Source organism: Cardiocondyla obscurior, linkage group LG12 (genome assembly GCF_019399895.1).
Source record: "Cardiocondyla obscurior isolate alpha-2009 linkage group LG12, Cobs3.1, whole genome shotgun sequence".
Lineage (NCBI taxonomy): Eukaryota > Metazoa > Arthropoda > Insecta > Hymenoptera > Formicidae > Cardiocondyla > Cardiocondyla obscurior.
The window spans coordinates 1,340,517-1,366,221 of NC_091875.1; the positions used below are offsets into that span (position 1 = coordinate 1,340,517).

The following is a 25,705-nucleotide window of genomic DNA, read 5'->3' on the forward strand; positions in this document are numbered from 1 at the left end:
GCTGGCGCTGCTTCAATCTCTCTCTCTCTCTCTCTCTCTCTCTCTCTCTCTCTCTCTCTTTTTCTCTCCACCGTGGTTCTTTCTATTCATGCGCACTTGCCATTGCGCAGGAAGTCGATGGCATGGCTCTCGCACCCTGAGCAGGAACGCAATCGCGTTCCTGGATGCACCCACTATTGGCAAAAGTGCGTCATTGCACCGGCGCGGGCGCGGGCGCGGGCGCGAATACCCAAGTACTCTGTTATTTCGTTTCGCGTTGATTCGCCGTATCGATTATCCTCTTGTTCGCTGCGTGTGGCCACGGACGGCTTTTTCCCTCGAAAACAAACGCATAACGAGAGAGAGCAAGGGCGAGAAATTTGTGACTCGCCGTTTCGTCTCGCTTGCAAAAATGAGATCACGGAATTAGCAATTACATTTACAATTCTAATCAAGTAACAATTAACTGCCTATTACTGTGATTGTAAAATGTATCACTTATGATCTGGAGGCATTATCGTAAAAAGATGCATGTATACTTATTATTTGAGCCAACGCATATGTGTACATACATGCTTGCAACTCTGACGTACATGTCATTTTAGTGTATGGCCGATTGTCCACTCGTGAGATTTTTCCATTGCATGTGAAGAAGTTGATCAGTGTCCTGCAAGTAAGATGGACTCTGCAACCGAGCTAGAGCACATAGAGAAACTGGCGAAAGAAGCGGAATGCTTAAAGATACGCTTAGAAGATGAACGACAAAAGTTAAATGACATTACACGTAAATTAACAAACAATTACTTTAAAGTGTTATTTATATGAAAATACTATCATTTTTTTCTCTCATTTCCCTTACATTTTATTCCAGTTGCTAGTGTAGCAGACAGACTTGAAGTAATTAATTGTATAAATGTAAAACCTAGACGTATTTTGAAAGGCCATCAGGCTAAAGTTTTATGTTCAGATTGGTCTCCTGATAAACGTCATATTGTTTCTTCTTCACAGGTAGATTTTTTTTTCAAACATTTTTATTTTACACATGTTATTATGTAAAATATAAATTCTTCTTGACTTTTTTAGGATGGAAGAATGATTATATGGGATGCTTTTACTACAAATAAAGAACATGCCGTTAGTATGCCAACTAGATGGGTGATGGCATGTGCTTATGGTCCTAGTGGTACTCTGGTTGCATGCGGGTAAATATTAATTATAATATATTACAATAAGTTTGTTATAAAAAATCAAAGGCTAGAGATTTGTGATAAACCATTATTATACATATTATTTTTATGTAAATATTTCAGAGGCTTGGATAACAAGGTTACAGTATATCCATTAAGTCTGGAAGATGATGTTTCAGCACATAAAAAAACTGTTGGCACTCATACATCTTACATGTCATGCTGTGCATTTCCTAACAGTGATCAACAGATTTTAACTGGCAGTGGAGACAGCACATGTGGTCTGTGGGATGTAGAGAGTGGACAATTATTACAAAGTTTTCAAGGACACTCCAGTGATGTCATGTCTATTGATCTAGCACCTAGTGAAACTGGAAACACATTTGTATCTGGTGGTTGTGATAAATTGGTCTTGATTTGGGATATGCGCAGTGGCCAGTGTGTGCAAAGTTTTGAAGGACATCAGTCTGATGTTAATTCAGTATGTAATGTCTAAATTATATATTTATTTATACTTTGTGAAAAAATTATTATTATAATTTGTAGACATTATTTTCTTTTAATATAATATTAATTTAATTTAATATTAATTATATTTGTGGTGCAGGTAAGATTTCATCCAGGTGGTGATGCAGTAGCAACAGGCTCAGACGATGCTACTTGTCGTTTATTTGATCTACGTGCTGATAGAGAAGTTGCAGTATATGCAAAAGAAAGTATAATATTTGGAGCAAATGCAGTTGATCTTAGTATCAGTGGGCGATTGCTTTTTGCCGGATACAATGATTACACAGTAAATGTGTGGGATACTTTAAAGTGCCAACGAGTGGCACTGTTATATGGGCATGAAAATCGAGTTTCATGTTTAAGAGTTTCTCCAGACGGTACTGCCGTGTCTACCGGAAGCTGGGATGCGACTTTGCGAGTTTGGGCTTAGCTTCGTGACTACCGTTACTCTCTTAAATCTGTTGAGATATGAAATATTCTTGTTAGACAGCACATAGATAATATTTAATATTTTATTCTATTTATTTCTAAATTATTGCCTTTCTCGAATACTTTTTGTATGTTATTCATGTTTTCATAATAGCAAATGTATGTATAATACATTAAAATTAAATTGTGCATTTAATAGTAAGCGTGCTTTGCTACAGTTTGTGTGAGTTCGTGAGTGTGTGCAACGATTACACAACGCATGAACTCACACAGACGCTGCAGTACTCTTCCCGTAAGAAACGCTATTGTTCCTTTTGGCCTGCGTCGAGGTTACGTCCCCGCCATCTTCGATCGACAGCGGGAAGTTCGAGTGCCTTGAATCGCATATTATCCGATGGTAAAACAATGATTCCGGAAGTACCGAGGCGTTTGCGAATTGCGAGTTCTAGCGATCGTACGCGACAAAGCGCGGAGTGGCGGAGAGCGTGGGAGACCCTGTCGTGAGAGAGAAGGGCGGTGGGGAGGGTTTGAGTGATTTGAGTGTTCGCCGAGAAGTGAGAAGAGCTCCCGATCGCGCGAGAAAGAACTCCGACTCGCGAGGATGGACTTCAACGTAAAGAAGCTGGTGAAGGACGCGGGTGCCGCCCTCAGCAGAGTTGTGCAGGTGAGAAACGTTGCGCGTGAAGCGACACGAGGACTTCCGAGCACCGAGGAGTCACGCGCGACGTCGTTCTCGTCGGCATCCGTCAACCGTTGACGTTTGATGGGTTGCAAGAGCAACGATCGAGCGCGTCACTAGACTACTTCCCTGACCTGTTCCTGGGGCCTGAGCTCCGATTTCTACGTTTCTCCGCGATTTAACCTACCTATCTGCCCTGCTGGCCTGGCCTCGTATTTACATGACGTCGCGCGACGTTCTTACGATCGAACGAGAATGCGTCATCTTCGTCGAATGTTGTATTAGCAACGATGACGCGGACTTTGAACTCGATTGTCAAGTCGCATTTGTCCGCTGGCGGCTATATTTTGAAAACGTTGGAGGATGTTGTATACTGGGTGTTGCTATATAGTGCAAATGTTAGATATTGATTGAAAAAAATATAAAATTGTCACGTTCCGTAGATGACCGAGGAAACCCTGGGCACGTCGGAAAAAACCGAGCTAGACGCGCATTTGGAGCACTTGGCGGAGCGAGGTAATGCCACCAAAATGTGGACAGAGAAGATACTGCGAAATATGGAAGCTGTGCTTACTCCAAATCCTGGTACCTAATGCTATTTGAATAATTAGATTTTAACTTGGCGAAATATCATTTAATTTGACATTTGTTATGTATTCAACTTGTGTATAAAATTAATTTTGCATCCCATCATTAATTGTAAAATAACACTTGCAGGTAACAGGATTGAAGATTTCTTTTTTGAAAAAATTGACAAGAGGAAACCCAACAGGCTGAGCAATTTGGAGTATGTAGGCACAGATATGATTGAAGCTGGAAATGATTTTGGTCCAGGAATAGCTTACGGTTGGTATGATAAGATTTCACTTGATATAGCATGGGCGAATTTTGTTGCTAACAGGAATATTCGGTTTTAGGTAGTGCATTAATAAAAGTTGGCCAATGTCAGCAAAGACTAGGGCAGATCGAAAGGGACTTTATAGGGACTGCCGCTAACTGTTATATACAGCCTCTGAGAAAGTTCTTAGATGGAGAAATGAAGACTGTCAGCAAAGAGATGGCGATATTGGAAAATAAAAGGTGACGAAAACTTTGCTCGTCACACATTACGAGTTACGAATTTGATCGCTAATGTTAAACTATTCTGATGTAGATTGGACTTGGACGCGTGTAAAAATAGAGTGAGAAAAGCGAGGAGCATGCTGGGTCAACAGAGTGTAAGTACCGTTAATTGCCGAACTCGTTAAAAAAATTTTTCTATGCGTTTACGATGTGTTTTGTCCTTCACACTGCTGCGATTTATAGGAGTCTGGCATATCACCCGAAGTATTGCTCGATCAGGTATTAACGCAATAGTTTCGCTCGCTTTAGTTCAAAGTGATCCAGATTAAATATCATAAAAAAAATTTTTATGATATTTATATATTTATTCCACTACATTTTATAGATTTTGATTTATAAAAAAAAAATATAGTCAAGTAGAAAAGATTAGAAGAGGAATAATTAAGAATTCTTAAATCGCAAATCGTATTTTTCACGATACGCATTTGTTATAGCAAGAACTGTGTCTCACAGTTGCAATTATTAAACTAAACTATATATAAAAACTAATAAATAAAATATATTCATTGCTTACTCAGGCAGAGAGGGAGCTGAGGGTAGCGCAATCGGAGTTTGATCGACAAGCTGAGATCGTGAAATTGCTTTTGGAGGGTGTCTCGAGCTCGCAGGCCGGACACTTGCGATGCCTGCATGAATTTGTCGAGGCACAAGCACGCCATTACGCGCAATGCCACGCCGTAATGCAGGATCTACAGCGCGAACTTGCCGGGTAAGTTCGCTTTCTTTGCCTATTTTTTCATCTCTTTTTTTTCATTCTCTTAAAATTTTACTTATTTATTCTATACATCTATATTTGGCACATTAATGGTTCTCGTACAGCGTATTATTATCACAACATTTCTGTACAGCTATCCCACTTTATGGTGATTCGAGTGAGTAATGTTTGACAAACCTTTAATAGTAATATTGACTATATTTAGATATTCAATTCGTGAGCTCCGCTTCTTATTGTAGCAACTGCGAGCTTAGGATTTAAACGAAAAGAAATTTGCGCAAAATTCTTCGTTATACGAAATGTCTCGTATGGTTTGACGAACATTACCTGTTACAGCCGGTTTCAAAGGGCGCCAGCTGATTTCAATCTTTAATCGATAAACGCCAGAGTTAAAGTTTGAAGATAGCATGACCTCGATGAAACCGGCGAGTGATGAACTATACCAGATCTAATGCCGACACGATCGCCGATTAATCGCTTTCATATCAGCATCCCGTTTCCAGCTTTTGTAATGTCCGTAGTAAAAGAACGCAAATTGTTCATCGTTATTATCGTTATCTTAAATTACTTCTTGCTTCGCCCGGCCTCCCACGTAATCTGCCGGAGTGCGATCTTTTCCGCTATCTCTCTATCTCTGCTTGCACGATTGGTAAATTGCAGGGCACGTCAACCGAGCCCTATGCTGAGAGTCAACAGTGAGGACGTGATCGAGCTAAACTCCTCGCCCACTCTCTCCCAAAATTCATCCGTAACTGCCGGATCTGCCGCTTATGTTACCGCCACATTCGACACTGATATCAGTAAAGTTTAGTTTTCCACCGTTCAAACGTTGAGCCATACGGATTGTTACGAATTTCGAACCGAGTTGACAATTCAATTAACTACGTTAGCTTGTTACGCAATTTTCCCTTTCCAGCGACGTTCGTTTAAGTCATTTTACGCACGCGTTGGGAAGTTTAATTCCGACCGTCGCTTGATCGTTAGACTTGTTAATGAGTAATAAATATTCTATAATGTTATATAATTGTATGTTTAGGAAAACTAGAACAAACCACTTTTCTGGGGGAAAAAAAAAAGAAAAAGAAAAACATTTCCTTGTGAACGATTTACGGCGATCAATGCGGTCTACTCTTTATCTTATCTATATCTCTTTCTGCTATTTGCTCTACTTTCTTGTTCTCGTTATGTCCTGGAAAACAGTTGCTTTAGATCGCCGTAACTCGGCCGAGAATGACCATAATGGCAAGATAAACTAATCCTCGGTGCTATAATAACGCCATGTAACTAAACAACGACATAATTGTAGATACATATCACGCTTGTCTTGTTTTTATACTAGGGAAGTCAATAATCTGTGTTACAACATATTGCGGGAGAAAGAAATTTAATTTTCATTCTCCCCGTAATATCAGGGGATATCAGGGTGAACCGTGTAACAATAATGCATGTAGTTAAATGAGTAGAATTGATGATATAATACAACACACGCTCGCAGACTAATTTGCCAAATTAAAAACAAGTCTCTGATGCGAAACTCGATCTTTATGAATTGCATGTATATTGGCCCATTTCGCGGCATTTAAACATTACTATCTCGTTTGCGGTAAACGACCGTACAGAATCCGGCAGTCAGCATATGCCTGATTAAACATTAACATTAACTCGTGTTATGCGACAGTGTACCGATCCTCGTTAAAAAATGCTTAAATTCAATTGTTTTTCTACCCCTTGTATGTTCCTTCGTACACGAGTTTATTACGCATAATATTGTAGCACTATAATTCACTTGTCGTTTACCTACCCAGACTATCTGGGGGTTCCTATTACACCACCTCACCAGCCACCACCAACGCACTAGAGAACGGTCAGGACAGAGCGAGAGTGTTGTGCAATTACGACGCGAGGGATCCTAGCGAGCTAAGCGTCATGCAGGACGAGGTAACGAAGTTTGTGATTTAGGTAGGCGATAGCATGTTTGACGATGTTCCGAGCGAAAGGCATGAATCTGTAGTCGGAGTCTTAAGTTACGGTATCGTAAGGTCACCTACTTATAGTCTTTCTTTTTTTTTAAACACTGTATAAATATGTATTGTAGAGAGATTGTCTTTTATATCTTCATCAGACCATCGTGTAAGACTCGTTTTCGATTTGAATCTTTCGGGACCTCTAGATTCTCGATTTAAGATCAGGGCGCGTCCGGAGATCCCGAAAGGATTAAGACGTTATCCCCCCCGAGATGTTTAATTTCTTTTAGTACGCGTTATAGAATTAAGTACTCGTTATTATAAGTACATGTTTCATATCGAAACGCTCGTATATATTTGCATAATTTTAAGAGCTCTCTGTTAATATTAACAATACTTGTACTGATGCATTTATTTTCAAGCAGGCTAATATATTAACTCGCAAAATGTTATACGCTGTTCTCGAAAAAAAAGCTTGAAAAAATTCATTATTTTTACATGTCGGAGAGACAGAGAGAGAAAAAAGAAACGTTGAAACTTATGTTATTCTTGTAATACAATATTAACGGAAGGGTTAAAAAAAAATTATATTTTGAATGAGCAAATATTAGGTGGCGAATGACAGTAATAATTAGAAAGATTAATAATACATAAATCGTGCCGCAGAGTTTTAAGAATCATTGAATATTGTACGCGAATCTTTAGAGCAATTAGTTTCTGTCTTATGAATTGTGAAACGTGATACGAAATATCGATTAATTAAATAAAGAGAGTTCATGCCTAAACCACATTAGCAGTATATCGACATTCTGGTTATACACACAGAGTTGTATTACATTGTGCATGATAGACATTATTATAATTTTTAATTTGTTTAAAATTTGGGCTTTCTTATTTCCTCTTTTAATCGATGTGTCGTTGGTCTCACGGATTACACTTTCCCCCCTCCCCCCACGTCTACAGATTTGTAAGATAACACGAATACAGGACACATCGCGAACAGAATGAATCGTATGTGAAATTACTGTACATTTATTCAATCAAATTGTGCATGTATTATCAAATAAACGCCTACTGTTTTACTTTGTTACGAGCATTTTATTTATTGTGTCACAACTGTATCTTTTATGTATTGTTACGATTATCGTATTTTTCTTGTATTGTTTCGCATATGCTTACTTCGATGTGTATTTATAGTGATGTTATATATAATACGTGCCTGTGTATTATAATCAATACGATGTACTAATTAGATTCTGTACAAAGTTATACTTTAATAAATTGAGTACATCTTGAAACGAGAGGAAAAATGGGAGAAATATATGTGTTTTTTTTAGGTAATCAATATTTCTGAAATTCCCGACGACGATGATTACTTTATGGGAATCAGAGGAAATCAACGAGGGAAGGTGCCCAAAGTATACTTAGAAACACTTATTATACGTCATTAATTCACTTAGAAGTTATCGTCTATTGTCAATTGTATTTCTAGAGTCAATTTAGCGCACTTCTCTCGTCAGGTTTTTTCAGCTTATATTAGTCAAATTAATGACAATTTCACTTGGCTTAAAAGATTTATCATATAAGGACCAAGAGATTAATATTCCGATTTAGACAAATTACTAGTCTACTACGATTAATGCACGTAACACGATGAGATTATTCTTGTATTCAACATTGTGCCTCGTGATCGTGAGTCGGTTCTTTTCACGATTGGCTAAATAAACGATTATGATTGCCAAATAAAATATTCACAGTTTGAAGTTTCATTATTATATATTATAGTACATAGCATATGTAAAAAAAATTATTTCTTTTTCGATACACCGACCGTGCGTCCACGACGACCAGTAGTCTTAGTGTGCTGACCACGTACACGGAGACCCCAATAGTGACGCAGGCCTCTGTGAGCGCGGATCTTTTTCATCCGCTCCAAATCCTCACGCAGTTTCGAGTCCAAGTTAGCACTCGTGAGCTAAAAAATAAGACATGAGATTTTGAAAATATCCTGCAACTTTGTTATCAACATCAAATTATTTGTAAATAACTTGGTTTCTGTTGCGCTCGTACCTATTCCTTAAAATAGCATAAAGTGCTACAAAAGCAATATTAATGTACAACAGTGCAGTTTTTATTGCACAATCTACCAGCTGAACGTACAATCAACATTTGCAAGATCAGTCGTGAATTTGTGCGATGGGCTTTATACTGTATAGCAAAAATACATATAAATTGTTGCAAATCGTTATATCTTTATATACATATCATGTGACGATTAAATCTCAATAAATGCTATTACTCTATATGCAAATAATATATTTATGTGTATGAGTTTACATGTTACGACAATAAAGCCAACATGTTCCAAAAATTCATTTTCTGTCTCTTTTTAAACAAATGGATAACAAACCTGCGAGTATTTTCCATCGACGATGTCTTTCTGCCTATTAAGGAACCAGTCTGGAATTTTGTATTGCCTTGGATTGGCCATAATAGTGACAATTTTTTCGACCTAAAAATATTTTTTTTAGTACACGAGCAACATATTTGTTTACAGAAAAGTTTATTGTTAACGTAAAGTAGTAAAACTCACTTCTTCTTCTGAGCATTCTCCAGCTCTTTTGTCCAAGTCAATATCCGCCTTCTTCAGAACGATGTTGGCGTAACGACGTCCAACACCCTTGATCGCAGTCATGGCAAACATGACTTTCCTGTTGCCGTCGATGTTCGTGCCCATGACACGAAGAATGTGTTGGAACTTCTCAGGAATGACGAGCGACTGTAAAAAGCATCATCGTGGTCATATATACAAATTGACGTTTAACCTCAATCGCGCAGATAATTCGGAAGTCGTTCAACGAAATTTCGCCCACCGAAGAATACATAATCGTTAAATTTTAATAATCGTTATGAAATCGTATTAATTGAAAACATCAAAATCACAAAGATTCTTCACAACATTGGAGGTTAAAAGCGCGACAAACTTACACACGCCTAACCTCGAAACATTGTCAAATTATGTTTGCTTGCAACGTTCGTCAACATATTACTAGCGATAAATTTAGAATTAATAGATTTATCATTTTGTTCGAACATGTGTAGCGAATAATGCAAGATTCCGTGGAAAATTCATGATTTCGAAAGAAGTCTATGCACTCACCATCTTGCCGTGAAATTTGTTACCGAAAGGACCAGAAAGGCAGGTTGGCAAAACCGGAAATGACGCCGAGCCGCGACGAGCTTCCGCTGCCGCGGAAAGCCGCTTGAGGCTCTCGAGTCGGCCTGACCCGAGTCGTGTCGCCGCGCTGCGAAAATGTCAGCTCTCGCTGGTGGCGATCGGTGGTGATTCACGCGTTAGGCCTGTCTGGGCTTGGTCTCGCGCCCACGTCAAACGATCTGCACGTCCCCGTGTCATCGAGACGATCGACCGGCCACGTTCTGCTCGGGCCGCTCGAGCAGGTAAGTGACAGTAGCTGTGCAACTCGTTTGTCCTGATCTCGCCGGGCTGAATTGTCGGCGACGACGGCGGCCGTTAACGCGACGCGCACGATATCAGGTTAAGTGCATTTGCACGGCGACATCCCGCTCGGTTATCGCCCACGCCTGGCCCGATTGTGCCCTGACATCGACCCCGGACGTAATTGGCGCAAATCGGCACTCTGGCGCTGCCGTTTCCTGCCAGCTGGTAACGATTTCTCACGATCGCCAAGTTGGAATTCCCGTTCCCGCTGTCAAGTGCACTTTCTAAAGCGTGACGCATGCCGTTGCCGACGAAAGGGTAAAAAAAAAACGGTTGGAATGCTATTGGCAACTATCTAATTTATCAGCGAAAGTCAGCTGATAATCTTTAGGTGACTTTGTGTTCTCATTGGGCGGGATGGTAAATAAGAGCCTCGGTTGATTTATATGTTTTTTGTTGTACTACAAAATGTTTAAATAAAAAAAGAAAAAAAGAAATATTTATTTGAAAGATGATATTTTGCTAGAGAATAATGCAATTTGTGTATTTTTGTGGAATGTATCACTTGGGGTGCTGATTAAATAATTATTTAATTTTAAGTTTTTTTTTTTTCTGGTAATTCTTATTTAGTATTACTATGTGGCAATTATCATGTGTCTGTTAATTATATGTAAGGTATAAATTATATTAGGAACAAGTCAGTGCTTGTATGTTGAAAGATATTAATTATGTATAATTGATGTAAAATTTATTAAGGGCACATTACTTATGTAAGATATTAAATCATAATTTTAATATGTAAAAGTAATAAAAAAAACTTGTTTTATTGATATAAGCAATATTTTTAGGATGATGGAAGAACCACTGAGTCAAGGTGCTTCACCATCTAATGATGACAACTTTTCGGCGGGTGGTGGTGGTGGTGGTGAACTCAATTCAACCACCATAGTCAGTTTAGATGAAAGAATATTGGACGTTACATCACGACACACTCTAAATATCATTAGAACACCTCCAACTAAGAAAGCCAAGAGAGTTCGATTTTTCCGTAATGGAGACAAGTATTACACAGGTGTTGTGATGGCAGTGACGCCTGAACGGTATCGCAGCTTCGATAGCCTTGCAACCGATTTAACTCGTGCTCTGGTGTCGAACGTTACGTTGCCAAATGGGGTGCGAACGATATACACTATGAACGGTCGCAAAGTGCAAAGCGTCGGTGATCTAGAGGATGGCAAATGCTACGTGGTGTCTGGCCAAGGAGAACTTTTTAAAAAGGTCGAGTATTCAGCATCCAAGGTCCGTCGAGGGAGCTCGCTGTCTGGACTGCCGCAGTCACCGGCATCCAGCAGCGGTGGCGGTGGTACCGGCAGGCAGACCAGCGCTATTCCGCTGTGCGTGAAAGCGCGCATCGTGACGCTGATCCGCCACGGTACCAAGCCACGTAAAGTGATGCGCTTATTGTTAAACAAACGCAATGCACCGAGCCTCGAGCACGCGATGGAAGCGATTACAGAGGCGGTAAAACTCGACACTGGAGCGGTGAGGAAGGTGTACACTTTATCAGGTCAGCAAGTAACTTCACTCGAGCAATTCTTCGAGAACGATGATATTTTTGTTGCTTATGGACCTGAGAAGTCCGTGCAGGAAGATTTTGAACTGGATTTCGAAGAGAGTAAGTGTGTTCAAAGCTTTCGCCGATGTCCATGGAGTTCTAAACGACAAAGCGGCCCGATGCCTCGGATGCCGAAAAAATCTGGCAAAAAAACGCTTACGCCACAAGTCAGAACCCCCAGTCCGTCATCTTTAATACTACCGCAACCTTTAAGATTGCATTACACTGTGGGACACATAATTGGGGATGGAAACTTTGCCATTGTTAGACACTGCACCCACAAGTGAGTATTTTAAAACACGGAAGTCGTTTAAATAAATAAATAAATTTTATATGAATTATGTCAGAAAATATTAACTATAATTTTTAAGATCAAAATATTCTATTTTTTAAAAGATAATTATATATAGCTTTTAATTTGAATATTTATATAAATAAATGTAAAGCAAAACATTGATAATATCTTAGATCAAGCGGTGCTGAATACGCTATGAAAATTGTGGATAAGTACAAGTGCCAAGGAAAAGAGACGATGCTAGCAAGTGAAGTAGCGATATTACGACAAGTTTGCCATCCCAATATAATTAGTTTGATCGCGGAACAAGATACTGCCGATCAGCTATTTTTAGTTATGGAACTCGTCAAAGTACGTCATTAAAATTGAAAGAAACTAATACTGAAATTTAGTTAATGATACATTTTTGATTGAATTTACGATATAAAATTGAATTACAATGTTATAGGGTGGAGATTTATTCGATGCAATCGCAGCGTCAACGAAATTCTCTGAAGCAGAAGCGAGTGTAATGATTAGTCACTTGACTTCTGCCTTGGCTTATTTACATTCGCATCATATCGTACATCGCGACGTTAAGCCGGAGAATCTTTTAGTTGAGATGGACGGCAGTCACGTTAGATGCTTAAAGCTTGGTGATTTTGGACTTGCACAAACAGTTCGAGAACCTTTATACACAGTTTGTGGTACACCTACTTATGTGGCACCGGAAATTCTCGCCGAAACCGGATATGGTTTAAAGGTATTAATATATTTAATTTAATTAATATAATTAATTTTTTATGGAAAATTTAGTAATTAAATGTAATAAGTAAGTCACTGCAACAATTAATTAGTTGAAACATGATGAAAAATATATTTACATGTCTTGTTTTTCAGATCGATGTATGGGCTGCTGGAGTAATTCTATATATTCTTCTGTGTGGTTTTCCACCGTTCGTGTCAGTTGATAATGAACAAGAAGAATTATTTGAACGTATTTTGAGTGGACAATACGAATTTACATCACCCTATTGGGATACGATATCGGATTCCGCAAAGCAACTTATCTCGAATATGCTGCAGGCACAGCCAGAATTACGTTTCAGTGCGGAAGATGTGCTAGATCATCCATGGCTCGCGGTAACTGTCACTGACATACAACATTATTATTGTACTACTTCACAAGTTAGAAAAATCACCGCGTTACCGCACCCGCATGGCTTAAAATTCCTCTCTCACTTCCTCATAGTAACTGAAGATAAGTTTATTGGGTGGTTTATTACACGACACGTTAGCTATCGCATTTATTGTTTTGGGCACGATTTCTTCACTCCCACCAGCTCGTTGCGTTACATTACATAGGAAAAGAGTTCAGTGAGTTTATAAGTATAACGTTTAGAATTCTATTAATAAGTATAACTACAAACATACTATAGAATTAATTTTATAAATTAAAAAAAAAAAAAAAAAAAAACGCGTATTAGTAATATTTTTATAGAGATGTAATTTATTAAAAAAAAATTTAATATGATCATTTACTTCATGCGCTGAACAAAATTTCCATGTTACAAGCGTACGATTGGATACCTATTTGCTTCCTTCACGCTTTGTCGGCTTTATTTAAAACACAAGACTCAGAAAGCTTCTGTAGTGGTTTGCTGTATCTGTAGCAGTGCTTTTTCTTTTCTTTTGTCCCACCTCTGTATATCAGCAGAGCTTTCTAGGAGGCGAGCAGACCGCAACAACAGCAGCAGCCACCGACACATCGGCGGAGCAATACTGGAATCAGCAGTGTAAGCCGATAAGATTGGCCACCTTTGAATTCGATTTCAAAAAGCAACGTAATCAGCGACAGGATGACGATACCACGACGAGAGCTGAATGGAAAAGTGATCATCGCAACACATCGGAGTTTATCAACGCCCAGAAAAAATCGGATGAACAAAATCGCGACGAAATCGATTTTGCCAACGGTAATGGCAACGAAAATGATTTAGTGTCTCTTAGTTTCGACTGTCTGAAAGACATTAATAGTTTGAGCCGGTCAATGCATGATTTAATAGATAATTTGAACGATAACAGAATAATGCGACGCCGCCTCGAATCGCAAAGTGCTACTTCATCGCTCAATAGCATTCCAGAGAATTTTAATGTATGCAATTATCGCAGTAACTCACCAATTTGTGGCGAAACCGCCGAAAAAGTAGTCACGACTTCCAAAAATCATCAAGGTGATCAGAAAAACGGAAACTCAATGCAAGAATCAGAACACCTTTACTCGTATTGCGGAACACCAAAGTCAAAGAATAAATTAATAAATCGGCAAAATAAATGCAACCAGAAGAATATCTATGAAATAAATTGTGAAAGGAGATTTGACAGTGATGATTTTCGCAATAGCAATGCGACTGCATCGACATCGAGCAACAGCCTGTCTTGTGATAGTTTAACCGGTAATGATATTGAGACTTCTGATAGTTTTGTAAATATTCAATTTGCTCGATTGGCATGCGGGCAAAAATCAAGCTCGACGCAAAGCATGGAATCAACTGACAGCTTCGAGAATGTGAGTTTTCAGTACACGAATCGGAATAATTGTGTTAAAGATCATTCATTACATATTTCTTCGAAGCTCGCGAATAATAAAGATCAGAATACATCTGCGAGAATATTACAGACTCAAATAGCTGTGTTAAATACGTTAAGACCACTTAAATTAAACAATCAATCTGGTAAAAAGAACTGTAGTGGACCTTTTAACAAGATTCAAGAAGTGAATAAATGTACAAAAAATGAGCCGGTAAAGCTACGGCATGAAAAATATATTAATAGGAAGACTCAGATAGATTCTAAAAATGTTAAGAGTAAAAGACATAGTTGCTTTTCTCCATGTACAACGAGGAGATCGCCTGAGGAAGTTGGTAAAAGTGGCGGTACTAATAAAGTCACAACGCGGAAATTTAGTTCGACAGATGAATTGCGTGATGAAATAAGGCAGACGTGTCCGACAGCAAGATCAAAGCGGTTTAGCCTATATTATACACCGCAGCCGTTGAGGAAAACATATGAAAGTGAAACGAAGACCGGAAGAACCACGTACAAGATGACTGATCGTATTCAGCGATCTGAGATGAACAAGGGAAAAGACGGTGAGGAGTTGGGAAAAATAGATAGGAGCCGGAGATCAGTGATTGACGCCTCGACGGTCGCTAGCAGGAGTAAATCCAACAAGCAAAATGTTATCGTGAGACCAAATAGCATATTAAGAACGAAGTGATAATGAGTAGTAAAGAATTCAGGTGAGATTCGTTAAGGAGATGGACATTGACGTATGACTAGTTCGCCAAAATAGCTAAGTGTAGAAGCTAAACTATTTAAAGAAAAGAGTTACTGGGATTAATTAAAATCATTAAGCTGGTTGACATTTGCGTAGCAATTGAACAAACAAACCTTATTAAGATAAAAAATTATTTTTAATTTATGTTAATTTATGTTGAAAAAAAGTTTTGTAACACTTCGAATAAAATTAAATTGAAATTACGAAGAATTAAGTAGAATGATAGGAGGAGGAAAAATTCGGCACTAGAAAGAAGGACACTAAATATTTTGCAAAGATAGAAACAATCTTATATTATTTACATTTTGAATTTTCTGAATTAAAAATTAATACAATGGTGCAAAAACTTTTTTTAATTTACATAAATTTCAATAAAATTTTTATCACTGTTGAAAATTAAAAGTTGAGAAAGACCAAAGACAAATATATAAACAAAGTGCAAAACATTTTTAAGAATAAAGCTTAATTAAAACTCATCAGAAAAAAAAAAAATTATACTTACCAGTATTAACTTCTAGAGTTAATCTGAAAGAATTACTAGTTATTAAAATCCCGATTGTAATTTATCCTTGTTTTAGTTATTATCTTTTTAGTTAGAGTATGATTAATATGTAATTAATTTTGCGCGATAGTAAGTGCTAATGACAATGTAACCAATCCGTAATCGTCTAGGATTGGAAGTTAATTGTGTCACCAAACGCGAGATAGCAGTAGATCATTAACGAATAATGACGATGGCGAGGAAAATGGACGAGTTTGAAATTAAGAACAAAACAAGACATGCCAAATGCATTTAAGTAGATTATTTTATATCGGATGTTTATGTAAGAATAGTTGTAGGTAAATCGCAAATAAGCCAAGTATTTAATCGACCCTTTCGGTTCCACGCGAAAGAGGCTTTAACAAAATATATATTAACTAAAGTAAAAATTATATATATATCTATAAATATCATGGCGATTCTTAACTTATTTATTGATATTTGCATATCTTGTCTTAAAGAAAACTTGCTATTTTAAGTGCGAATTACAGTGAGTAGTTGGAGTGCAATGTAGGATCGAAAGGGTTCAGGTAGAGAATAGTGACTAGAAGAATAAGAATTCATTTTCGAGCGATTAATGATTAGTGATTAGCGATTGGTATTAATAACGTAAGAATTTTCATAATGAAAGACAAAGAGCGATGAACTAAGCGATTTTGGAATGCTGGTAAAGCGTAGTGCACATTGAACTTATTCAAGGGAAGGCGAGAAGATAATTATTTTTATAAACAAATCGTATTAGCAATAAGATGCGACACTGAAAAATTGACGAACGAATGTATGCGCTGCAGAAAAAGAAAGATAACTATTGTTAAAATTATTTTTGTCGGTATTGATATGGCACGAGTAAAAATTCAGTGTTCTTTTTAGGAAATTAGATAAATCGGCCAGTTTCATCTATTTTTTAAGTATAACTTTATATGAAAATGAAGACTAAAAGAGAATTTTTCTTGTGGCTTAAGATACTCTTAATGGATTACCATTTTCTATCGAAGAAGTGTTGCCATTGAATAGATCCCCTGTTTGAAGTAATAAGAACACAAAAGTTTTTTTTAGATTAAACCTATCGAAATTAATATGTATACATATATAAAACTTTACATTTGTAAATATCGAATAGATTTGTTTCTTGAAATCTTTTGATCAAGTCTTGTTAAAGCTTCGTTAATTGTCAGACAATTGTCAGAATTAAAACATCAATCACGTTTTTCGTTGCTCGATTGCTGTTAACTTGTAATCTTACTTTTACTGCAGCGATTCTTGATGATTATTATATCACACACATGTGATGTCTGTCGTGTACATAATTTTAATGACGTGTGTGTAAGGATTGACTACTTGTAAAACGATATCGTTACTGTGATTCGTTCGTTCGTCATTCATTTATATGCGTTTTTTTTTTCTTTTAGCGCGAATCCCAATTTTAGGAATTTGTTAATGGTAATAATAATAATTTTTTTTTGTTTCTCGTTCTTGTTTTGTTTTATTATTCTTAATGTTGTAATAAGGATACCGATCTACACGCAATTTATGATAATTTATAGGTTTTAAATGTGATTTACGCCAAAAATTAAAGATGCATATTGTGAATTTAGCTATTTATATTATATATTATTATTATATTATATACACTCTCTTACACACACATACACACAAACATATATATGTATACATAGATATAATATTCGTATAAAAGTAAATTTCTCTCTCTCTCATGTAACTCCACTTTCTAAATTGCATTGTATATCAACTGTGTATCTGTTCGATTGCGACTTGCAAAACATTTGAAAATTATTAATTAAATGTGAGAATGCAACACCAAACCACAAGTATTTAGTCTAATACATTATTAGTTAATTTTATGTTTATTTTCTGAAAAATGACGGCACTGGTATATTAAAACATTACGTTTGATGAAACTTATACTAAAAAATATAATTATTAAATTTCATGGCTGTCACATCTTGAATCTTTAGTCCCGCCATCATTTCCACTCTAATTGTCTACCTAAAATCATCCAATTAAATATTAATCAAAAGAAAGACGATTAATAAAGACAATTGATTCAATTATACATATATATGATTAAATAAAATTTTAAGTTGTGCAGAAATAAATCATATAATTTAACGGTCTGCCGTTTGCACCGACCGTGTTGATTGGTTGTAAAATAGTAAATTTAAGAATATGTAAAAATTTTCTAGCTCACGGCCAATCAGCGTGCTCAAAAAAGTTGTGGTACCCCGTGGGCACAGCTCGCGCGATTTCAACTGCTCAACTTCACTCCAATCATGGCGCACTTTTTCGGTGAACGTCGCCGGTTTCGGTCCCGCATTTCGTATCGCGATAAACGTGTTAACTTTTCGCGTTCGAGACTAATATGTGCGCCACATGATTGCCGAGGGTGCCGGGAGTACGGGGATATGGGGGATCGTCGAGACGTTCGGGTAGAGAGACATAATCGGGCGAAACATTTTCGGGGTCGCGGATCGTGCGAGGGAGTAAAGTGTTCCGTGCCAATGGCGGCGGAAGGACACCGGGAAAATGGCGGACGGGGTCCGATGACGACGAGATCGCGGCGGCGTAGACCTCACACCCATACTATACCGCAGAAACGCGTCACCTTGCCCTTGAAAAGTATCAACACCGCTCGACGTCGTAGCACGGGGGTCATTCATTCCGAACATCACAAATTGAGCGAAACGATTGGGAAAGAGCGGAAGAGGTAACGGGAATTTGTCATAGAATTAATCTAGCACTTTTAAGTAAAAGCTCGAGGGGGGTTACGTCAGATTGCGCCGGATCGTAAACGTGATAGATCTAGAATGCACTTGGGTCCGCGCGGAACATCGGCTCGGGACAGTCGGGACTCGCGAGGTAAGGCGCATGTGTGGCAGTGTTCCCCTTCCCTTAGCCCCCACCATACTCTCCCGCGTGCAAGTCTACCGCTTGACGACGCACTGCACAGTTGGTAGTCGGCGCTCTCCGCATGTTGTTCCTAGTTCGAAAGTCGTGGCGCGCAATTCCGTCCCGGTCACGTTAACATTTTACATATCGAGGGCGCAAACCGTCCCGCTCTCTTTCTCGCGTGTGACATATCAGTGAGTGTGTGCTTCTTCCTCGTGACCACGGAGGCTGCAAAGGAGTACCTATCGGCGAGCCGCAGGATTTGCGTAGGACACGCATCGTGCACGAAGCCGCAATTGGATCACGTGAGTACAATTACGTTTTAATTATATGCCGCGGCGACGAATGCTTTTTCGTGTTGTATTGCCACATCGCACGCTGCGAGTAGTTTCGTAGAGGTGCTTGCTCGTTTAATTGTGTCTCGTCGACAAATGACGGAACGTCGGGCGATAGACATGTCACGTGGCGGTAGCTTCGGAATTTGGTAGCGGCGCGAATTTTCCGTGTGAACAAAATGCTTTTTATTTACTTAGTGACGTTATCAATAAGTGGATAACAATTTCTATAATTAAAACGGAAAAGTAGAATGGAAATGTTTGATTGAAATAGAAATACGTACGTTATTGCCCGACGTTGATTTAATTTTATAAAAGAATAGTTGCGATTTTTCTAAAATATTTCGCGTCGCTAAAATTACCGCTGCGAAATTGGCAGCGTTGTAAAAATAATATTTTTTTCATCGTGCATTGTTTATGTTATTTTAAGTTATATTGAATATCGTCGCTCGAATAAGAAACTACTCCAACCGATGTGTAATATTCCACGTGCGAAAATGGCAATTTTTCATGTTCAAATATTAACACGGCGCCGTTGTACATGCGCCCATATCACACCACGTAATTTATATTCACCGAGTTTACGAAAAACCTCACCCTCGTGGATTGGACGATAGCGCGAGGTAACATAATAATCATAACTGAAAATATCATGTGAGCACGAGGGCTCTAAATTGAATGTCGTATTATCCCTTTTCTCGTGCGCAATTTATACGAAAAAGAAAATGGCAAATATTGATTCGTTTTCCTAATCCTCTTACCGAAGTCGTAATTCTTTTTAAAATAATGTAGTTCGGAGAGAGGGATTTAAAGTCCGTACACATATTTTTTTTTTTAAATAACACATTTTCAATTAAAAATAATTTCCACAAGTGGTATTTTTAGAAAATTTATAATTGCAAATAAATTTTACAGTAATTGTTTGATCGGTTCAGAATCATTGAGATTAATTAGTAACAAATAAATTGAGCCTCGAGAGATGAGCAGAGCGGAATTTGAGCTGCATTTGATAGTAAATTTTTACGAATAATTTTTGAAAGCAACCGCGATGTTAATGCGAAAGGTACGCGGTGACGTGGCAATTGCTACATTTGCAGAAACGTCACGTCAGGGAAGACGCGGTCGTTCAAGTAACTACCTACTGCAATTTGGCTAGCGCGGATAAGGGATTTCGTGGTATCGAAATTATTTGCCGTATCGGAACACCTGCCGCGATTATTATCGAAGCGTAACGGTATTTCTGCGATGCATACGCGTTCTGGCCGCCACCGCTAGACTTGGCGCTCAAACGCGCCGCTAATGATTGTCCCGCGAACGTTGCGTCACGAGGACGTTTCTCGAGGTCTTTCGATATACCCTGCACTCGGTGCTTGTATCTATCAATTTATGCTGTACGCAGATTTAACGGTCCGTAATTCCAGCCGCGGCGGCGAGTCCTCGTGCTTTTTACAAATCGTAGAAGGAGGTCGCGTATTAAATTTTTATTCTGCCTATCATTCGACAACCTTAATATTACAATTAGATATTTTACTTCTCGATGCTTGAGTGATTATTTATTTTTGCGCGAGTCAAATTTTTCATTTTTATTTATTCAAGTAATATTTTTTATTTATCTCGACTTCGAGAAATCCGCGATAATGTTAGGACGCAAAATTGTGAAAGCGTGAATTATTTGCGTGGACGAAAAATTACCCCAGACAATTAATTTTCTTTATTACGGGAAAGTGAAGATATTTTATACGTATTATCTGGTCGCAGCGTACATAATTAAGCAACTGAGAGAACCGATGGGATTGCCAAATTTGGTAATTTCTGGCTGATGCGCTTTTGGTACCACATCGGTTGCATAATGTATCTGCATAAGCGCGATTACCTGATTTTGAATACTGAACATATTGCGTGCGTTTAATTTATCGCCAACAAATTTTTCTCTTTCGCAACTAAGTATTTTGTTTTCAAAGAAATTTGCATTCCGTAAATTTCAACAGAGCGCGTCAGGACGTCGAGTAATTTGACAAACGTTTGCAATATAAAAGTAAAATATTTAACATAGATGGGTAATCAGAATATTCTATTAATAAATAAAAAAGTAGATCGGATATCGGAAAAAAATTGAGCCTCGCTAACGCAGTAATCGATTCAACTAAATCCAGTCTTTATTCGACTTACAAAAAAAAAAAAAAAAAAAGAAAAAGAAAAAAGGGAAGCATTTAAAAAACAGACTTCGATGGTGGCAAGCGAACGCGTGTCGTCCATCGACGCAAAAGGGTTACGGATATACAGGGCGTGTTTATTTTTGCACGGCGATCGTCAGTGTAAACACGAGACCGTCTGTTTCGACGCTTCTCCAATTCGGAAAACGATATACATATAGCAGTTGTTCGTTGATTCACCTTGCAAATAGAGATACTTTGATCGATCTAGACCACTGCAGTCGATGAAACGATTTAATGACTTCGACAAATAAACTTTAACACTTTTTAATTATAGTTTTTGTTTCTTTTTTCATGCTTTCGATTACGAATTGTTAAATCAGTTTCGACGGGTCGTTAATTATCCCGCTTGTTGATCGCGCGGAGAAAAGAATGACTCCATTTTTCGGAGATCATTAATCTTATCTACGTTTTGTTAGACGAAACGCTCACTGATCGCGATAATTAAAAGAAAGCGTGGCACGTGGATTGATGGGCAGGTATTACACGAAACTCGACCATGTAATTAAATTGTAAAGAAATGTAAACCTCAGTCAAGGCATTAGATGTTTAAAATTTATGCTATTTTATTTTTGAAATATTGCAAACTTAGTTTAGAATAAATCAAAATTTATTGGCACTTTTTAGCAGCCATCCTGAATACATAAAGGCTATACTAATCGTTGCGCTGCACAAACATTTTTTCCCCTTTACGGATTGAAACAATATTGCCGGCAATGTTTCTTCGTCGCACGTTTACGACCGCAAACGTTTGTATAGGTGTACCTATTAACTTACTTGTATGACTTGCCACTAATTTTTAAAGACCCAATCTTTTTTCCTTTTTTTTTCGATTATTTCGGCTGTGATAAAAACACGAAATTGCAATCCGCGACGTAATTATTGCGAATTTTATTACAGTCTTAACAGTACATTAACTTGTGATATTGACATTATCTTTATTATTTCTAATTGGCTTTTTAATAAATTATATATCGCATTAACCCTGATATAAATTTAAATTGGCAAATATATTCTTCTGGAAAAATTACTTTTTTTTTTTTTTGAGCGTCAAATCGCGAGCTATAATTTTATAGTTGCTTCGAAAGAGGAAGACTATCTTCTAGCTCGAACATTTAACGCATTGGCGTTAATTTGTTGGATCCCCGTTGGAGTGTTGTGTTTAGGCAAACCATAGCGTGCTTGGCGCACATATTTAACGGCTACGCATTAAACACACTGTCGCTGATGAATGTCCCGACATTCGTCTGTGGCATAATTACCAGGACCCCCCTCTGAAATCCTTTCCCACCCTTCTGGCGTTCCTTCACGAGTCCAGGCTGATATATTCCCTTGAAAATAAAAGAAATAAAAAGAAACAATTTGCTACGCAATTACGTGACAATAGTATTATTATTATTTTTGCTAAAAGAATTTCTAGATAATTTATAATTAAAAATAGCTTTCGTGAAGCGGGAGTTTAATAAAGATTAAAATTAATTATTGATATACATTTACATAGCGCCGGTGGCGCATATACATATATCTTTAGGAATGTGTTGAGCATCCCCGGGCGTTATATCAGACTAACGGGACTGATGCGGTACGAATTGTGAGCCCAGTCAAAGGTTACGACATCTTATCCCGATCGCGATCATTCCCCGTGGTTACGTTATATTGTATTCCTTGTTCCTCTTCTGTATATATTTCTCTTGGTCATATTTTTAATGTCCCGTGGAAAAGTTTAACCCTAAACCCGATTAACGTTTATAGAGCGCGGGAGATTCTTATAGCAGATAAAACAACGTGAACCACAATAACGTTACTTGAAACAGATAGTTGACGCGTTAACGAAACTACAGTACGGAATTTATATTTTAAATTTTTAATAAAAATTTAACGCATTGATGCATTACAAATTAAAACATACAGTCGCAAAGAAAAAAAAAAGCATTTAATTTTTTTTTTTTGCTATAATAAATGAAATATTATAGCAGAATATCATTGAGGTGACAATGAATTGAGAAATAGGTTTCGTAAAGGATCATAAATCCAAGTTAACAAAGCGTATGATTACTTCTAAATGACGTGACGATTGGAAAAGTTTTTATCGAAATCAACGCTTCTTTTCGGTTGTGACATTCATCTTGATCGACAGATTCATTATAACCAACAGTTCGTGCTAATGCCCAATGTCGTTAATATCCTGTCTCTAGTCTTTCGCGAATACTCTTAAACTATTGCCGCTTTTATCAAAGCTCTTCTCAAGCGAGTCCTCGTTAATCAGCTTTTCAATTTTGTGGCATGTTAAGACAACATGATAACCATTCTGTGTACATTTGCGTAGCTGTAGTATTAAATAAAAAAATATGACGGGAGAAAGAGACTTGTTTGAAAGAGATCGAATGTATAAAAATCTCATAGGTCGTAAAACACCGTGTCGAAAGGCACTTAAAACATCACGTGAACGGGTCTTTACTCGGTCGAGGAATTGATGACAACGGAGTACCTAATGATACGCATAAACAATAGTGACAATGGTTTCCTTCTCTCATGTGTTGGAGATACAAGAACACGCCACTGGCACTTTATAGACCTCGTAAAACGATAAAGACATCTATATACGATGCACAGTAGGTAGTATAAAACAAATAGTCCCGGCTTGCGAGCCTCTTAACGTATTCGAGCCTCAAAGACTACGAAAGATTAGGCTGCCTTCTCGGTGAAAGCTGCTCATTTCTTTGATACGCGATACAACTATATTTTTGTACATCCGATATTTTTTATACGTAATAAAATAAATTTTAATTACGTTATTATTATTTTAACTTATGTTATTATTAATTTATATAATTTAATAAAAAGAAATTTGCATAAAATATTTTATCTTGTTATAATAATAAATGTTGTTGGGGAAAAAAAATTTAGTAGTTAATCAATTAGTTGTTTAAATTTTTCTTTGGTTTTAGAGGAATAGAAAAATTTTTATAATTTATATTTATATTCGGATTTAAAATTGCAAAGTTCATATATTGTCCCGTTCACGTGAAAAAGGAGGTTACTAGGGGTCAAAAACACATTGGAATCTCGAGAAACATGTGAGGGAGGGAGGAGGCAAACTTGGGTTTTAAATCATTGTGGGATGAGTCGACTCCTTTACTGGTGGTCCCCGTTATCATGCGGTCGAGTTATTAACGACAGGGATTCTTAAGTAAAGAACCGCCCTTCGAGGCCCATGGTTATTAACCGTTTATTTATTGGAAAAGTTTTGTACGCGTTTTACATTTGTGCATTACGTAAACAGCTGTAATTTAAATATATTAATATTTTTACGAATATTGTAATAAATTATGCGGATTTAAAAAATGAGATTTATCGCTATCTCTAAAGATAAAAAAAAAAATGTTGGAAACGGAAAATTAGAAATTAGTATAAAGATTAAGTTATTAATGGCCAACATTTACAACAGAGTAATGTCAAAATTGTCAATTAAGTGCATTATTATTTTAAAGCCTAACTTATCATTATTTCAGGACAGTCGTGTAATTTCCTCTCGGGTTTATTCTCAGGGGATAACAGGAGGCGGGGATGAAAGGTTGTTCACAAAGTTGCATCGCGTGTCTCGTGGTATAATCGCGACTATTTGAACTACAAAGGCTAAGCAAGATAGAGATAGTTTCTAATTTATTCGCTTTGGGCACATTTAACAGGTATCATGGGAGAAACACAAAAACGCTTACTTGCGATGACACAGTTTAAATGTATTACTCTCGATATCTAAATCAGCAAGTCTCTTTTTCTCTTATCATTAAATATTTTTATTATAACTAAAATTAGATAATTTTATGATTTATTTAAATAACATAAAAATAATGTTCTTCTTGAAATTATATTTAAATAGTTAAATATAATTTCAAGAAAAACATTATTTTAATGTTATTTAAATAAATCATAGAATAATCTAATTTTAGTTATAATAAAAATATTTATGATTCTAACATCAGAGAATTAATCCTCAAAAAATTTGGGGAATTTACTCGATAGCAATTAGAGCTTCCTTTCCTTTCTCCGTCAGTACGATTGAATTGTTTAAGTGCGTGCTGTGTGCCAGATCGAAATCGAGATCGACTAAAGCAGATCGCAGGGTGAAAGGATAGATCCGATAGAATTCATTAGAGAGCCGTGTTTCGCAAACATCGGAGGACATTGGAGGGGTGGAGGCTAAAGGGTGTCAAATCAAATTTCCCCGCCGGAGGCAGACGGACATCCGGCGCGTGCGGATCAATTCCCTCTTTTTTTTTTTTTTTTTCTCACCTCCTTCGCTTTTTCCTCTTTATTTTTACACAGTTCTCTCGATACACTGATTCCACCATCCTTTCGAAGGTCACCGACGGTTAAATAAACCCCTAGGTTCCGCGAGCGGACCTTTCTGCGAGTCGGAAAAGGCAACAGGACGAGA

At 37.4% G+C, this 25,705-nt stretch overlaps 5 protein-coding genes across 13 annotated transcripts in view; 4 read left to right on the forward strand and 1 right to left on the reverse strand.

The window, feature by feature from the left end:
• The first annotated feature begins 131 nt into the window (after positions 1 to 131).
• On the forward strand, positions 132 to 2,298 carry Gbeta5 (guanine nucleotide-binding protein subunit beta-5). 4 transcript variants are annotated; one of them, XM_070664289.1, is made up of 6 exons: positions 132 to 512; positions 585 to 763; positions 851 to 987; positions 1,063 to 1,181; positions 1,290 to 1,647; positions 1,774 to 2,298. In XM_070664289.1, the coding sequence occupies exons 2-6, from the start codon at positions 658 to 660 to the stop codon at positions 2,101 to 2,103; spliced, it is 1,050 nt and encodes a 349-aa protein (XP_070520390.1). In that variant the 5' UTR covers positions 132 to 512; positions 585 to 657; the 3' UTR covers positions 2,104 to 2,298. The 4 variants fall into 4 exon arrangements, with proteins under 4 accessions (XP_070520390.1, XP_070520388.1, XP_070520391.1 ...); XM_070664287.1 differs by having other exon boundaries at positions 132 to 508; XM_070664290.1 differs by having other exon boundaries at positions 132 to 434.
• Positions 2,299 to 2,597: 299 nt separating this feature from the next.
• Positions 2,598 to 8,341, forward strand: Endob (SH3 domain containing GRB2 like, endophilin-B). Of its 4 annotated transcripts, XM_070664291.1 has the most exons (9): positions 2,599 to 2,766; positions 3,225 to 3,366; positions 3,499 to 3,627; positions 3,699 to 3,861; positions 3,935 to 3,998; positions 4,087 to 4,122; positions 4,422 to 4,612; positions 6,424 to 6,556; positions 7,920 to 8,341. In XM_070664291.1, the coding sequence occupies exons 1-9, from the start codon at positions 2,704 to 2,706 to the stop codon at positions 8,031 to 8,033; spliced, it is 1,035 nt and encodes a 344-aa protein (XP_070520392.1). In that variant the 5' UTR covers positions 2,599 to 2,703; the 3' UTR covers positions 8,034 to 8,341. The 4 variants fall into 4 exon arrangements, with proteins under 4 accessions (XP_070520394.1, XP_070520392.1, XP_070520393.1 ...); XM_070664293.1 differs by lacking the exons at positions 6,424 to 6,556; positions 7,920 to 8,341 and adding an exon at positions 5,279 to 6,417 and having other exon boundaries at positions 2,598 to 2,766; XM_070664292.1 differs by lacking the exon at positions 4,087 to 4,122 and having other exon boundaries at positions 2,600 to 2,766.
• On the reverse strand, positions 8,340 to 9,889 carry LOC139107056 (small ribosomal subunit protein uS13). The gene is made up of 4 exons (XM_070664300.1): positions 9,743 to 9,889; positions 9,176 to 9,361; positions 8,993 to 9,094; positions 8,340 to 8,557 (listed from the first exon to the last, which is right to left on the reverse strand). The coding sequence occupies exons 1-4, from the start codon at positions 9,743 to 9,745 to the stop codon at positions 8,390 to 8,392; spliced, it is 459 nt and encodes a 152-aa protein (XP_070520401.1). The 5' UTR covers positions 9,746 to 9,889; the 3' UTR covers positions 8,340 to 8,389.
• Positions 9,890 to 9,901: 12 nt separating this feature from the next.
• Positions 9,902 to 17,587, forward strand: LOC139107047 (serine/threonine-protein kinase GL21140). Of its 3 annotated transcripts, none has more exons than XM_070664278.1 (6): positions 9,902 to 10,041; positions 10,891 to 11,940; positions 12,126 to 12,303; positions 12,401 to 12,694; positions 12,832 to 13,074; positions 13,646 to 17,587. In XM_070664278.1, exons 2-6 carry the CDS (start codon positions 10,892 to 10,894, stop codon positions 15,209 to 15,211), a joined length of 3,330 nt encoding a protein of 1,109 aa, XP_070520379.1. In that variant the 5' UTR covers positions 9,902 to 10,041; position 10,891; the 3' UTR covers positions 15,212 to 17,587. The 3 variants fall into 3 exon arrangements, with proteins under 3 accessions (XP_070520379.1, XP_070520381.1, XP_070520380.1); XM_070664280.1 differs by having other exon boundaries at positions 13,649 to 17,587; XM_070664279.1 differs by lacking the exon at positions 9,902 to 10,041 and adding an exon at positions 10,313 to 10,433.
• A 760-nt stretch (positions 17,588 to 18,347) lies between these two features.
• The window catches only part of Sick (sickie), a 127,434-nt gene continuing 120,076 nt past the window's right edge, over positions 18,348 to 25,705 (forward strand). Inside the window, exon 1 of the mRNA XM_070663886.1 lies at positions 18,348 to 19,024. The gene's annotated coding sequence lies outside the window, so the exon portion shown is untranslated. The remainder of the gene's footprint in view (positions 19,025 to 25,705) is intronic.

Coding starts and splice junctions, on each gene's coding strand:
- Gbeta5 (XM_070664288.1), top strand. CDS start 658: ATGGACTCTGCAACCGAGCTAGAGCACATAGAGAAACTGGCGAAAGAA. Junction 988..1,062: donor ATATTGTTTCTTCTTCACAG/GTAGATTTTTTT, acceptor TGACTTTTTTAG/GATGGAAGAATGATTATATG. Junction 1,182..1,289: donor GGTACTCTGGTTGCATGCGG/GTAAATATTAAT, acceptor TAAATATTTCAG/AGGCTTGGATAACAAGGTTA.
- Endob (XM_070664291.1), top strand. CDS start 2,704: ATGGACTTCAACGTAAAGAAGCTGGTGAAGGACGCGGGTGCCGCCCTC. Junction 3,999..4,086: donor GCATGCTGGGTCAACAGAGT/GTAAGTACCGTT, acceptor TGCGATTTATAG/GAGTCTGGCATATCACCCGA. Junction 4,613..6,423: donor CTACAGCGCGAACTTGCCGG/GTAAGTTCGCTT, acceptor TTACCTACCCAG/ACTATCTGGGGGTTCCTATT.
- LOC139107047 (XM_070664278.1), top strand. CDS start 10,892: ATGATGGAAGAACCACTGAGTCAAGGTGCTTCACCATCTAATGATGAC. Junction 12,304..12,400: donor TAGTTATGGAACTCGTCAAA/GTACGTCATTAA, acceptor ACAATGTTATAG/GGTGGAGATTTATTCGATGC. Junction 13,075..13,645: donor TAGATCATCCATGGCTCGCG/GTAACTGTCACT, acceptor TCTGTATATCAG/CAGAGCTTTCTAGGAGGCGA.
- LOC139107056 (XM_070664300.1), bottom strand. Junction 9,095..9,175: donor GAGAATGCTCAGAAGAAGAA/GTGAGTTTTACT, acceptor AAATATTTTTAG/GTCGAAAAAATTGTCACTAT. Junction 8,558..8,992: donor TCGATGGAAAATACTCGCAG/GTTTGTTATCCA, acceptor CTTATTTTTTAG/CTCACGAGTGCTAACTTGGA.